Here is a 12,911-nt window from a genome sequence, read left to right as displayed (position 1 = left end):
GGGCTGAGGCCTCTGGTGGGGCCTGACTGACAAGATAGGCTTTGCTGGGGAGAACCTGAGCCCCACACTGGAAGTGCCATACCCCCCACCCCACCCCTGACACACTCTGACCCAGGCCCCTCTCCTGCCCCAGGTCTCCCTTGGGACCAGAAACCCCTGCCTGTGGTGGGGAGAGGAGCCAGGCCAGTTCCACCAAGATCCATGCCTGAGAAGTAGGCCTCTCCTCGGGATATTTACTAGGAAATTTTATTCAAATAGAGGCTGGCGCCTGAGCCCTCCTTGGGGAGTCCTGTGGGGTGGGAAAGGCCTGGACTAGCCTCCCCCCTGCCTCTCTGGGGCGTCCCTGGCCTGCTGCTCAAATTGTCCGCCTGCCCTTCCTTAGGTTCTGGGCCCCCGGGCCCTCCCGGCCACTGCAGAGCCCACAGCCCTGCCCTGTGCGAGTGCTCCCCAAGCACCCTCGGCTGTTCCCCGGGGCGCTGTCTGGGCCCTGGGGAGCGCCCGGCGCAAACTGCTCTCTTCTGGGCCATTCTTTCCCAGCCCCCTCCTCCCTTCCGTTTCCGCGGGCCGTGTGGCCGGCAGCTGAGGCAGCGGCCGGCGCTGGGCAGGGGGGGCGGGCAGGCGTCGGGGCTCCCGCCCGCCCCTTCCCCTCGGCCGGCCCGCCCCGGGGCCTGGGCCAACTGAAACCACAGGAGGAGGAAGCGCGGAATCAGGAACTGGCCGGGGCGGTGTGGGGCCTGAGTGTAAGTCGGTCCTCGGAGGCCCAGGAGCAGCTGCCCGCATCGGTAATGCCTATACTGAGGCCCAGGAGGCAGCGGCCAACCTGGGAGGCGGTTGGGCAGGGGCCTGGCAGGCAATCAGAGAGAGGGACACGGGACAGGGTGGAGCAGGGGCTGCGGGAGGGTAGGGGCTGGGGGTAAGGGTGGCGGGGTGGCCGCCTGGGGTGCCTGCAGGGGCAGCCTTGGCCCTGCCGAGGGCCCAATGCACATCTTGCACCTGCAGCGGGAGCTGGGTGGAAAGATCCAGGGAAGGAGACTGTGGGAGGTTTCTGTTCCAGGCCTGGGGAGGAGGCTGCCGGCATCAGGCCTCCACCTGGGACACGGGAAGCACCGACGGCTTTCCCAGGCCAGGCGGTGTTTCGTACCCATTGTTGCGTTCCAGGGGGACAGGCGTCCACCTTCTGCCTGTCTGTGGCTCTTCAGCCTCTCACCTCCCTGTCCCGCCCCTCCGTCCATCTCCAGCTACTCACTCCCAGTGGTGGCCTCTCCCTCTCTCCGTCCCCAGGACGACACTATGGGCTTCTCTTCAGAGCTGTGCAGCCCCCAGGGCCACGGGGCCGTGCAGCAGATGCAGGAGGCCGAGCTCCGGCTGCTGGAGGGCATGAGGAAGTGGATGGCCCAGCGGGTCAAGAGTGACAGGGAATATGCCGGGCTGCTTCACCACATGTCGCTGCAAGACAGCGGGGGCCAGAGCCGGGGCATCGGCCCCCACAGCCCCATCAGTCAGGTGGGACTCTAGACTCCCCGCCTCTTCCCGCCCTCCACCAGCAAATTCCCGTGGGTGCCTGGGTAGGCCTGCCTGCCCCTTCCATTTTCTGGAGTCCCCCACTGGGGAGGGCTGGAGATTTGGCAGGTCCACCTCAGAAGCTAAGTTCCCCTTTGCCTGCCCCTCCCCACTGCAGTCCTGGACAGAGCTCACCAGCCAGACGGAGGGCCTGAGCCGGGTGCTGAGGCAGCACGCGGAGGACCTGAACTCAGGGCCCCTGAGCAAGCTGAGTCTGCTGATCCGGGAGCGCCAGCAAATGCGCAGAACCTACAATGAGCAGTGGCAGCAGCTACAGCAGGAGTTCACCAAGGTGTGTGGGCTTCTGTCCTCCCTGCCTACGTTCTGAGCCTCAGAGGGCTGGTTTTGCAAGGAACCCCTGGATTTCCTGAAGAAGTAGAAGTGTCTGACCACAGGCCTGCCCCCAGAGCCAGCTCCCGCTTCCTTCCCTCCTTCCCGCTGCAGCTAGGACTGGCCTTTGGTGGGGAGGCTCCTCTGTTCTTTTTTCTGTCACCCTACTGTGTGCCAGGGCCGAGGAGCACTGGGAAGCACAAGGATGAGTGATCCAGCCATTGCCTGGGAGGAGCTCAGGACCAAGGGGAGCTGCCCACCTCCTGCACTGCACCAGCTGGCCCTTGAGAGAGACAGAGAGAGGGATGGCGCTTGGCCCAAGGCTCACTCCTCCCAGGGACTCAGAGACTCCACGAGGCAGCAGCATGGTCCCCTGACTTGGAGGTTAAGGACTGGGGCTGTGAAGTGGGCCTGACTGCATTTGAATCCTGCCCAGCTCCTTGGTCTAGAGGCTGTTTGATAGGAGCTATTTACGTGGAGGCTTTAGCCTTCTTCAATGTGCTGGGCAGCCGTCTGCACCACACCCCTTCTCCCAGCGCAAACCCCAGCCTTGCAGCGGCCCCACAGCGGCCCCTGGTGGCCAGTCTTCACCCAATCATCCCTCTCTCCAGGAGAGCACCTAATTCAGGTGTCAGCCTGCTTTTTGTAGGCAGTGTAAGCAGAACACAGACTTGCCCATGTTTGTCGCACTATGGCTACTGAAGAGCTAGGGCTTCCCTGGTGGTTCAGTGGTAGAGAATCCGCCTGCCAATGCAGGAGACGCGGACGGGATCTCTGGGTCAGGAAGATCCCCTGGAGAAGGGAATGGCTGACCCCCTCCAGTATTCTTGCCTGGAGAATCCCATGGACAGAAGGAGCCTGGCAGGTTACAGCCCATGGGGGTCACAAAAGAGTCGGACGTGAGTTAGCGACTAAACAACAACACTGAAGAGCTAAAATGGCAGAGCCGAGCAATTTTAACAGAGACTGCACAGCCTATAAGCCTAAAACGTTTCCGCTCTGGCCCTGGAGGAAAAGGCTGAGCTAGTCTGTGCACTTCACTCTGTGGCAGATGAGGAAGCTGAGGTTCAGAGGAGAGGGCTGGAGTTTGTTCTGAGTATCCCCGCGCATCAGCAGGGAACTGGGGTCTTCATCCAGTCTTGACCATCTGTTGCTCCTGCCACCAGGAACATAATTGGGAAACCAGTACAAAAGGAAAACACAGGGCTCCTTGTCAACAAATTATTAAGAATTTCAAGATGGCATCAACAGCGTTCAGCCAAGCACAGGTCCTTCTAAGCGTGGAGCTCTGCACAGCCCACACATACGCCTGCCACCTGATACCACTCTAGGCCAAGGAGGGACAGTTGTCGCCTGCCCAGTCCAGCTCTCTGCCACCCCCAGAGCCTCCCTGTCCTTAGCCCAGCTCCTCTGACCTTAACCTCAGCAACAACGGCTAAGTCCCAGGGGTCTCCAGGTCCTTCCTGAAATGTGGGCTTGGAGCACTTGCCCACCTGGACCACAGGCCCCGTCCAGGGCTGCACCTTAGGCAGCAATCCTCCAGGAACCTGCTGAATTACACCGGTCCCTCCTCTCTCTCCAGAGTCACAGCCAGGACATTGAGAAGCTGAAGAGCCAGTACCGAGCCCTGGCACGGGACAGTGCCCAGGCCCGGCGCAAGTACCAGGAGGCCGCCAAAGGTCCGAGGCTTCCCTCCCTGAAAAGCGTGGGGATTCAGCCCAGGCCTGTCCACAGGTATCACGGGGGCGGCGGGTGCCGCCTAGGCCTCTGCTCTGGGTAACCCTCACCTCCTTCCCCCGATCTGGCAGACAAGGACCGTGACAAGGCCAAGGACAAGTATGTGCGCAGCCTGTGGAAGCTCTTTGCTCACCACAACCGCTATGTGCTGGGTGTGCGGGCGGCGCAGTTGCATCACCAGCACCACCACCGGCTCATGCTGCCCAGCTTGCTTCAGTCCCTGCAAGACCTGCACCAGGAGATGGCCTGCATCCTGTGAGCCCACAGCCCCGCCCAGCCCCCGCTCCCACCTAGCCCGCCACAGCCCTAACGCCCAGAGGCAGGGTCCAGAAAACCCCACCCTGGGAAACTGACAGTCCTGTGATCACGTGCAGATGAGCCCTGGGCCAGTCAATTGACATCCAAATTATATTATTCTGGGGCCCTTATTGCAGGGTTCTATTATGTGTATGGGCTCTTCCCTGGTGGCTCAGATGGTAAAGAATCTGCCTGCAATGCAGGAGACCAGGGTTTGATCCCTGGGTCAGGAAGATTCCCCTGGAGAAGGGAACGGCAACCCACTCCAGTATTCATGCCTGGAGAATTCCATGGACAGGCTCCTCTGTCCATGGGGTCGCAGAAGAGTCGGACACAATTCTTCTGAGTGATTAACACTTTCACTTCCATTATATGTATTGAACACCATTCTAGGCTCTCCTGGGTGATCCAGCAGAGAATAGAGACCAAAATTCTGTCCTCTAGGATTATTCATTTGTGGGAAAAGAAAAGGAAATCAGCAAGTAAAGTAGAAAGCCTGTTAGAGGAGATAGATGCTATGGAGAAAAATAAGAAAAGAAAATGGGGATGCAGGGGGGCAGGGTAGGAGGTTATTGTTTTTTTTTTTTTTTTTTACAAGACAGTTCTTTATATGTATTTATCTTTTAATTTTTACTTACTCATTTTTGGCTGCACTGGGTTTCCATCGTTGTGCAAAGGGCTTTCTCTAGTTGCAGCGATCAGGGGCTACTCTCTAGTTATGCTGGGAGGGCTTTTCTCTTGTGGAACACGGGCTCTCGAGCGTGAGCTTTAGTCGTTGTAGCACACAGGAGTAGTCGCCCCGAGGCATGTGGGATCATCCCAGAGCAGGGATCCACCTGTGTCCCCTGCATTGGCAGACCTGCCCTAGACCACCAGGGAAGTCCAGGAGCTTACCGTTCTAAGGGGAATGGTCTGGGAAAGCCTCAAAAGTGCAAGGGTGGGCCAGGCAGATGTTTGGAGAAGGGTCACACTAGAAAGAGGAAACCGCAGGCTCAAGGTGGGAGAATGCCTGAAATCAAGGAACAGCTAGGAATCCAGTGTAGCCTGTGCAGAGCGCAGGAAGTCAGACAAGGGGCTGCAGGAGGATGAGAGGGTCCGGCAGCCCATTGTGAAGACTTTGGCTCCGAGTGGACCAGAAGAGTGGCCGGATCTGAGCCGTCTTGCTAAGGTCAGTCTGGCTGCCAAGTTAAGAACAGACTTAAGCAGGCAAGACAGGGTTAGACCAGACAGGAGCTGCTGCAGTGATCCGGACCACAGACCACAGCCCCGAGACCCAGGCGGCAGCAGTGGAGGGGGAAGGTGGTCAGGCCTCGGAAGCACTTTGAAAGTGGAGCCAGTGGAATTTCCTCATGGACTGGAAGCGGGGTGTGGATAGAATAGTCAAGGATGGCTCCAGGGGCTTGGTCCGGAGCCCCTGCGAGGGAGAGGCCACGTGGAGAAGGCATGGGGAGAAGCAGGTTCAGAGGACAGCCAGAGGAGTTCATTTTTCAGCTGGTGGAGTCTGGGTGTCAAGAGATGTCCAACAGGATGTGTTGAATAGATGGATGGTTACATGAGACAACTGGAGCTCTGGGAGGTGTTGGGACTGGAGGTATCAATATGGGGTCAGCACAGTGATGGCTTCCGGGGTTATCAGAGCCCCCAGAGCCCCACCATGGGGCTGACTGCCCAGAGCAGACACATCTGTAGCTCACATTTCCTGAGCACTTCCTCACACCACACACTCCACTCATATGCGATCACTGGGGCCTTGTTATGACTTCTGGGAGATGGTCAATGATGGGTGAGGGGCAAGTCTAACCCCACGGCGGGCCCAAATCCAGTGCCACGGGCCCCAAGCTTCTAGCCTTGTCCAGCCTGAGGCCTCTCTGACCCAGGGTCTGGCCTGGGGGCAGGAAGGAGACCCTGCAGGAGTACCTGGAGATTAGCAGCCTGGTGCAAGACGAGGTGGTGACCATTCACCGGGAGATGGCTGCAGTGGTGGCCCGCATCCAGCCGGAGGCTGAGTACCAAGGCTTCCTGCAGCAGTATGGGTAAGCCCCTCCTCGTGGGAGCCGGGCGCCTGGGCGGCTGGCCTGTCGGGCACTGACGTGTACTGTTGCCGCAGGTCTGCCCCCGATATCCCACCCTGTGTCACCTTTGACGAGTCACTGCTGGAGGAGACTGAGCTGCTGGAGTCCGGGGAGCTGCAGCTGAATGAACTGACAGTGGAGAGTGTGCAGCACACGTGTGTGGGGGCTCGGCTGGGGACTGAGGGGGGCGGCAGACACGGCCCATGCAGCGCTGCGGCCAGCCTGCGGGCTTACTCGGCTTGGCAGGGAGGCAGCCGAGGGGCGCGACTCTCACACTGCCCTTCCTCCGGGCGCAGGCTGACCTCAGTGACAGATGACCTGGCCGCGGCCACCCAGACAGTGCTCAGTCGGCAGGAGGCAGTCACTCAGCTGCAGCGAGAGCTCTGGAATGAGGAGCAGACCACCCACCCCCGGGAGAGGTGAGTGGGGCCCGCTGACAGCCACTTCCTGGTCCTCCCTGCCCTCCATCCAGCCTGCCTGGCTCATCCCTAGCCTTCAGCTGCAGGCTGAGCCACCCTCACTCCCCTCCATCACTGCCCGCCCCTGCCTGCAGGGTGCAGCTGCTGGGCAAGAAGCAGGCACTTCAGGAGGCGCTGCAGGGGCTGCAGGTCGCGCTGTGCGGGCAGGCCAAGCTGCAGGCCCAGCAGGAGCTGCTGCAGGCCAAGATGGAGCGGCTGGGCCCTGGCGAGCCCCCGCCCGTCTTGCTCCTGCAGGACGACCGCCACTCCACCTCGTCCTCGGTGAGCCGCCCACTGGCTGCCCCCATGCCGCCCGCCCTGCCCGCCCACCCCTGGGGGATCTGCGCCTCATTTTCACCCTCCCCCTCCCTCCCCAAGCCTGGCCACCCGCTGACGTCTGTCCCTGGCCTCAGGAGCAGGAGCGAGAAGGGGGAAGGACGCCCACCTTGGAGATCCTCAAGAGCCACATCTCGGGAATCTTCCGTCCCAAGTTCTCGGTGAGTGGATCTACAGCTCCGCCCTTCCCTAAGGGGTTCGCTGGGCCAGGGCTCTCAGGGACGTCTCCCTAGGCCACTAGGTTTAGTCCCGGGGTTTAGTTACTGAAGGCTCCTCCCAGGCCACTTTTACTGGGGCGCCCTGCTCTTCCTTTGGACTCCAGATCCTGTCACCCCTGCCTACCCCTTCCTCTCCATCACCCATGTTGTGTGGCACAGTCACCCCAGGGCTCTCCCCGCTCCAGGAGTGGTTGAGGGCTGCAGACTGGTGGACAAAGCAAAGCTTGGTTTGAGATCGGCCAGCCTGGGCAAGTTTATTGCTGGTTCCGAGGGTTGCAGGTGGCTCTATGTGGCACTCCGGTGGTTTGTGAGGACGGGAGGCCTGTGAGAGGCAGACAGACAGAGATGCCTCCCCCCACCCACCCAACTGGCTGGCCTAGTGACCCCTCCTTGCTCCTCCCCCGTGCCTTTCCAGCTCCCCCCGCCGCTGCAGCTCGTTCCAGAGGTGCAGAAACCCCTGCACGAGCAGGTGTGGTACCATGGGGCCATCCCGCGGACAGAGGTGGCTGAGCTCCTGACACATTCCGGGGACTTCCTCGTCCGGGAGAGCCAGGGCAAGCAGGAGTACGTGCTGTCGGTGCTGTGGGATGGCCAGCCCCGGCACTTCATCATCCAGTCCGCTGACGTGAGTGGACCCCAGCCTGCCCTGCCCTTCCCCCTCCTCCCCTCCCCTCCCCTTCCCTTCAGCAGGGAATGACCTTGAGGCAGTAGAAAGGAGCTGCTATGTCTTAGATGCCTCCCCGGCAGAGCTGAAAGGGGCCGCAGAGACCACCCAACCCCTGCAAAAACCAACAGAGGTTAAGCCTTCAGCCTGCATCCCCCCATAAGTTGGGGAGCAGGCTTGTTGTGCACCCTCAGGTCTCTGCCTCTCGCCCCAGGCAGGCCCTTTCTCCCCACTGCTCTTCCTTCCTCTCCTCTCCCACGGCTCAGTGACCCCCCGCACCCAGCAATGGAGGCCATTGACCCCAGGTCCCCCCGCCCCTGCAGAACCTGTACCGACTAGAAGGAGATGGTTTTCCCAGCATCCCCCTGCTCGTCGACCACCTGCTGCGCTCCCAGCAGCCCCTCACCAAGAAGAGCGGCATCGTCCTGAACAGGGCTGTGCCCAAGGTGAGCCTGGGGCAGGGGCTGGGGGATGCGGGCTTAGGCCCACAGAGGATCCTAACACCGAGGGCTTTTCCGGTCCCCAGCAATACATATGCGTATGTGGGCTTCCCAGGTGGCGCTAGGTGGGAAGGACCCACCTGCCAGTTCAGGAAACGTGAGCAATGCGGGTTCAATCCCCGGGTTGGGAAGATTCCCCTAGTGAAGGAAATGGCAACCCACCCAGTATTCTTGCCTGGAAAATCCCATGCACAGAGGAGCTCGGTGGGGCTGCCGTCCATAGAGTCGTAAAGAGTCAGACACAACTGTAAGTGACTTTAGCACACACATAGAGGATACATATTAATCCATACAGGGAGCCCAGCCAGCCTCCCACTAGGCTTGGAACATCAAGATCACTCCCTTTTCCTGGGCCTTGTACACCAGGCTGGTGCTCACACACTTAGTGCCCCTGCCTGGTCCCCGAGTCATCTAGGTGTGACCCTGGGTCCAGTCTCCATTTTACAGACCAACAAACCAAGATGCCCAGGGTTGGTGGGGGGTGTTCAGTCCTTAGTAGGGCCCAGCACGTGCACCCACTGCTGACCTCTGACCCCTCCAACCTCCTCCCTTCCTCAGGACAAGTGGGCGCTAAGCCACGAGGACCTGGTCCTGGGCGAGCAGATTGGGCGGGTGAGTCAAGTGTGCTCTGGCAGCTCCTGGCCGCCTGCCTTCCCGCCCCTGAATCTGATTCCTAGCTTGGACCCCTGTCCACCGTCCATCCACTGCCATACACCATCCTTCCAGAAACTGAGTGGAGAGTGCCTGCCCTGACAACTCCCCAGAGGCGCTTCTGCTGCCAGCTCCATACCCTATGCCCCTCACACGCACGCACATCACCCCCACCACCCCCCACCTCAAAGAGGCGAGATACGCTCTATTCATGTGACTGGCCTGGCGGGCCAGTGGGGAAGACTCCATGCTCCCCATGCAGGGGGCACAAGTCTGACTCCTATCGGGGAAATAAGATCCTGCCTGCTGCATGGCATGGCCGAAAATAAGTAGATAAACAAATATAAATACATACACTAGATTCTCAGGAAAGAAGCCACTGTCCTAAAACTTAGAATGCTTTTCCAACCCAAGCAAAAGTGATTTTTGAACCCTCCATGTCACTTCTCAGTGACTGCAGTCAATCAGGGGTGACTTTCTCCGCCTGTTCCCCATGTCCGCTTGGCCCCCTGAACCGAAAGCCAGAATGAGCAGGACTAAGCACAGCGGCGGGGTGGGGCGCTGAGTCAAGGGCCAGTAGGGACAGAGTGGGCTGCGCTCCTGGTGCAGGAGAGGCCCACAGTCCAGGGAAGACAGGTAGGAACCCCAGGCTGTTTCAGGGGAACTTTGGCGAAGTGTTCAGTGGACGCCTGCGAGCAGACAACACCCTGGTGGCGGTGAAATCTTGTCGCGAGACGCTGCCCCCTGACCTCAAGGCCAAGTTTCTGCAGGAAGCAAGGTGGGTGACAGAACACCCATCCCTGTAGGGCCCCTGTACAACAGGTTCCCTGGCACATGGCAGGACATTTGACCTCCACAGGGCTTGCCTTCTACTGTGTTGTTTAAGCCTCCTGGCGCCCCCGTAGCTTGGCGGGGTCCAGGCTCGGGGACCCAGCTGAAATCACACGTCCTGGTCAGCTGCTCTTCTCTGCTGCCTGTCTCCTGTTCTCCCTCGGGCCACCTGGCCTTCCCTGGGGCTCCTGGGGCTGGGGAGGCGAATGTGTAAGACCCCTCCCACCCCTGCCCGAGGCGGGAGCCTAAGCAGCACCCCCAACCCCGCAGGATCCTGAAGCAGTACAGCCACCCCAACATCGTGCGTCTCATTGGCGTCTGCACCCAAAAACAGCCCATCTACATCGTCATGGAGCTTGTGCAGGGTGAGCCAAGGGAGCTGATCTCTGGGGGTGGGGCACTCAGCTGGGCTAGGTCTCTTCCATCTCAAACCCCTCATCCAAAGGCTCACTGAGCTTTCCCCACCAACACCGCCCACTCCCAGGGGGCGACTTCCTGACCTTCCTTCGGACGGAGGGAGCCCGCCTGCGGGTGAAGACACTGCTGCAGATGGTAGGGGACGCGGCCGCGGGCATGGAGTACCTGGAGAGCAAGTGCTGCATTCACCGGTGAGGGAGTGAGGGGTGGGCATGGCAGGCCGTCCCAGTACCCCTTCCCCACCCCTGCCCCTTCAACAGCAGCCACCAGCTCCAGAGGTGGGCTGTGCTTCAAAGGGACCAGGCATCGTCGCAGGCGCAGCTCTGGCCCATGACTGTGTCGAGCATGCCCTGGCCAGGCAGCTGGCAGGTGCTGCGCGGACGTTGGCCACATGAGCCCCGTGTCCTGCTTCACCCAGGGACCTGGCTGCTCGGAACTGCCTGGTGACAGAGAAGAATGTCCTGAAGATCAGCGACTTCGGGATGTCCCGGGAGGAAGCCGACGGAATCTACGCGGCCTCGGGAGGTCTCAGACAAGTCCCCGTGAAGTGGACCGCACCGGAGGCCCTTAACTACGGTACCTGGGCCTGATCCACGCTGGCCGCAAGGCCCAAGGCCGGGCACGGGTGCCACCGCCTGCCCCTCTCTGGCTGGTGGGCACGGCCCACTCACGCTGCCTCACCTCCTCGCAGGCCGCTACTCCTCTGAGAGCGATGTGTGGAGCTTTGGCATCTTGCTCTGGGAGACATTCAGCCTGGGGGCCTCCCCCTACCCCAACCTCAGCAATCAGCAGACCCGGGAATTCGTGGAAAATGGTAAGGGAACCCGGTGGCCCGACAGCGGTCCCAGGGCCAGGCCCTCTTCCTGGCACTCCAGCTGGACTCTTCCAGGTCTCCTGTCTGTCCTCCCCACTGGGGCACAGTAAGGACAGTTCTTGAGGTACCATCCAGGGAACCCCTGTTATGTGCCAGGCTATACCCTTATTTCATCTACCCTTTTTTGAACGTTTGTATGTATTTAATTATTTCCGGCTGCTCCGGGTCCTAGCAGCTGTGTGGGCTCTTCTCCTCTCTTGTGGTGGAGCACGGGCTCTAGGCACGCAGGCTTCAGCAGCTGCAGCTCCCAGGCTCCAGAGCACAGGCTCAGCAGTCGTGGCACATGGGCTTAGTTGCTCTGCAGCACGTGGGATCTTCCCAGACCAGGGATTGAACCCGTGTCTCCTGCATTGGCAGGTGGATTCTTTACCACCGAGCCACCAGGGAACCCCCTCACTGACTCTTCATAACAGGTGAGGTCAGAATTAAAAGGTCTCATTTACAGAAGGAAGTTGAGATTTCACAAGAATCACACAGCTAGCATACGGTAACTTGAGATGAGAATCTCTGTGTTTCTGGGAAAGAACAGGGGGCTCCATAAAAACGCTGCAAGAAAAAAAAAAGGAGAACTTTGCAGCTTAAGCAGTTCCCTTTGCTCCTGGCATGTCCCCAGGGGCTGCCAGGGGCCCTCAGACCCCCTCCTTATGCCTGGTATGCTGTGCTTGTCCTCACAGGGGGCCGCCTGCCCTGCCCTGAACTGTGCCCCGACGCTGTGTTCAGACTCATGGAGCAGTGCTGGGCCTATGAGCCAGGGCAGCGGCCAACCTTCAGCGTCATCTACCAGGAGTTACAGAGCATCCGAAAGCGGCACCGGTGAGGCTGGGCCCCACTGCTCAAGCCAGCGGCCCCTGCGGGCAAGATCATACCTCCTCAGCGGGGCTCCAGCTCACCCCGCTGGACAGCTCTTCAACGTCCTGGACTCCAGCCTCTGGATTCTATGCTGCGGGCAAGGCTGCAGCTCCCGGCCTGCCCTGCATCCCTGCTCCTTCCAGGGCTTCCTCTTCCAGGCAGAAATAATAAACCCATTTGTGCTCATCAGGTGCTCTCAGCATGTGCAGTCCTCTGGAGGGGAGGTCTTAGGAGGACCAGAGGGCCTGTACCATGGCCGTGGGAAAGGAGGAAGATGGGCAGCATTACCAGGGCGGAACTGACGCGGTGTGGTTGGTAGCTGTTGGATGTGAGACTTGGGGAGGAGGGAGAGACCAAGACGATGTGCAGGCTTCAGACCAGATGGAGGTGTTATTTCTGAATTAGGAGCCCAGGCAGAGGATCAGAGCCGTGGGAAGGATGGCGAGTTAGGAGAAGCATTTGAGGGGCCTGTGGGGATCTAGGTGTGACATGTAAGTCTGGAAGCTCAGAGGGAAGTAAAGGCTGGCAGCTGAGGTTTGAAAGTGAAAGTGAAAGTTGCTCAGTCATGTTTGACTCTTTGCCAACCCATGGACTATATAGTCCATGAAATTCTCTGGGCCAGAATACTGGAGTGGGTAGCCTTTCCCTTCTCCAGGGGGTCTTCCCAACCCAGGGATTGAACCCAGGTCTCCCACATTGCAGGTGGATTCTTTACCAGCTGAGCCACCAGGGAAGTCATTAGCTTATAAATGTTTACAGACCCTGAGTCTGTGTCCACAGTCACAGGAGATACAGAAGGGAAGAGGAGAGTGTCAGGGAAAGTTGGAGCTCTACCCAGAGCGGATGGAGTGGCCAGAGAGAAAGAAAATGCTTTGCATCTCTCAAGACAAGTTTACCAAGCAATGAGGGGCCCTCACTTCCTCCCTTAAGTCCCCCAAAACCTAAAAGGTTATTTGAAACTTTGCTAGCAGCAATGGTGTAGGTCAAAAAGACAAAGAAGGACTTTCCTGGTGGTCCAGCAGTTAAGACTCTGTGCTTCTACTGAAGTGGGTTCAATCCCTGGTTGAGGAACTAAGATCCTGCATGTTGTGCGGTGCAGCCAAAAAAAAAAAGAAGT

The 12,911-nt window shown here is 59.5% G+C and overlaps 1 protein-coding gene across 1 annotated transcript; it reads left to right on the top strand.

Moving 5' to 3' along the window:
* Window positions 1-711: 711 nt before the first annotated feature.
* Window positions 712-11,955, top strand: FES (FES proto-oncogene, tyrosine kinase). The gene is made up of 19 exons (XM_068991595.1): window positions 712-782; window positions 1,282-1,503; window positions 1,679-1,852; window positions 3,473-3,569; window positions 3,699-3,882; window positions 5,820-5,957; window positions 6,032-6,151; window positions 6,293-6,415; window positions 6,550-6,736; window positions 6,868-6,951; window positions 7,424-7,633; window positions 7,996-8,118; window positions 8,731-8,784; window positions 9,483-9,601; window positions 9,925-10,019; window positions 10,139-10,262; window positions 10,490-10,647; window positions 10,763-10,885; window positions 11,620-11,955. Exons 2-19 carry the CDS (start codon window positions 1,291-1,293, stop codon window positions 11,760-11,762), a joined length of 2,469 nt encoding a protein of 822 aa, XP_068847696.1. The 5' UTR covers window positions 712-782; window positions 1,282-1,290; the 3' UTR covers window positions 11,763-11,955.
* Window positions 11,956-12,911: the final 956 nt, after the last annotated feature.

Source organism: Capricornis sumatraensis, chromosome 19, assembly GCF_032405125.1.
Source record: "Capricornis sumatraensis isolate serow.1 chromosome 19, serow.2, whole genome shotgun sequence".
Lineage (NCBI taxonomy): Eukaryota > Metazoa > Chordata > Mammalia > Artiodactyla > Bovidae > Capricornis > Capricornis sumatraensis.
Note: the sequence above shows the minus strand (reverse complement) of the source record. Positions and strands in the feature narration are given on the sequence as shown.

What these genes read in the sequence shown, in the direction of transcription:
- FES (XM_068991595.1), top strand. Translation starts at nt 1,291, where the DNA reads ATGGGCTTCTCTTCAGAGCTGTGCAGCCCCCAGGGCCACGGGGCCGTG. An exon ending in GTACCAGGAGGCCGCCAAAG is followed by an intron (nt 3,570 to 3,698) that starts GTCCGAGGCTTC and finishes CCGATCTGGCAG; the next exon opens with ACAAGGACCGTGACAAGGCC. An exon ending in AAGTTTCTGCAGGAAGCAAG is followed by an intron (nt 9,602 to 9,924) that starts GTGGGTGACAGA and finishes CCAACCCCGCAG; the next exon opens with GATCCTGAAGCAGTACAGCC.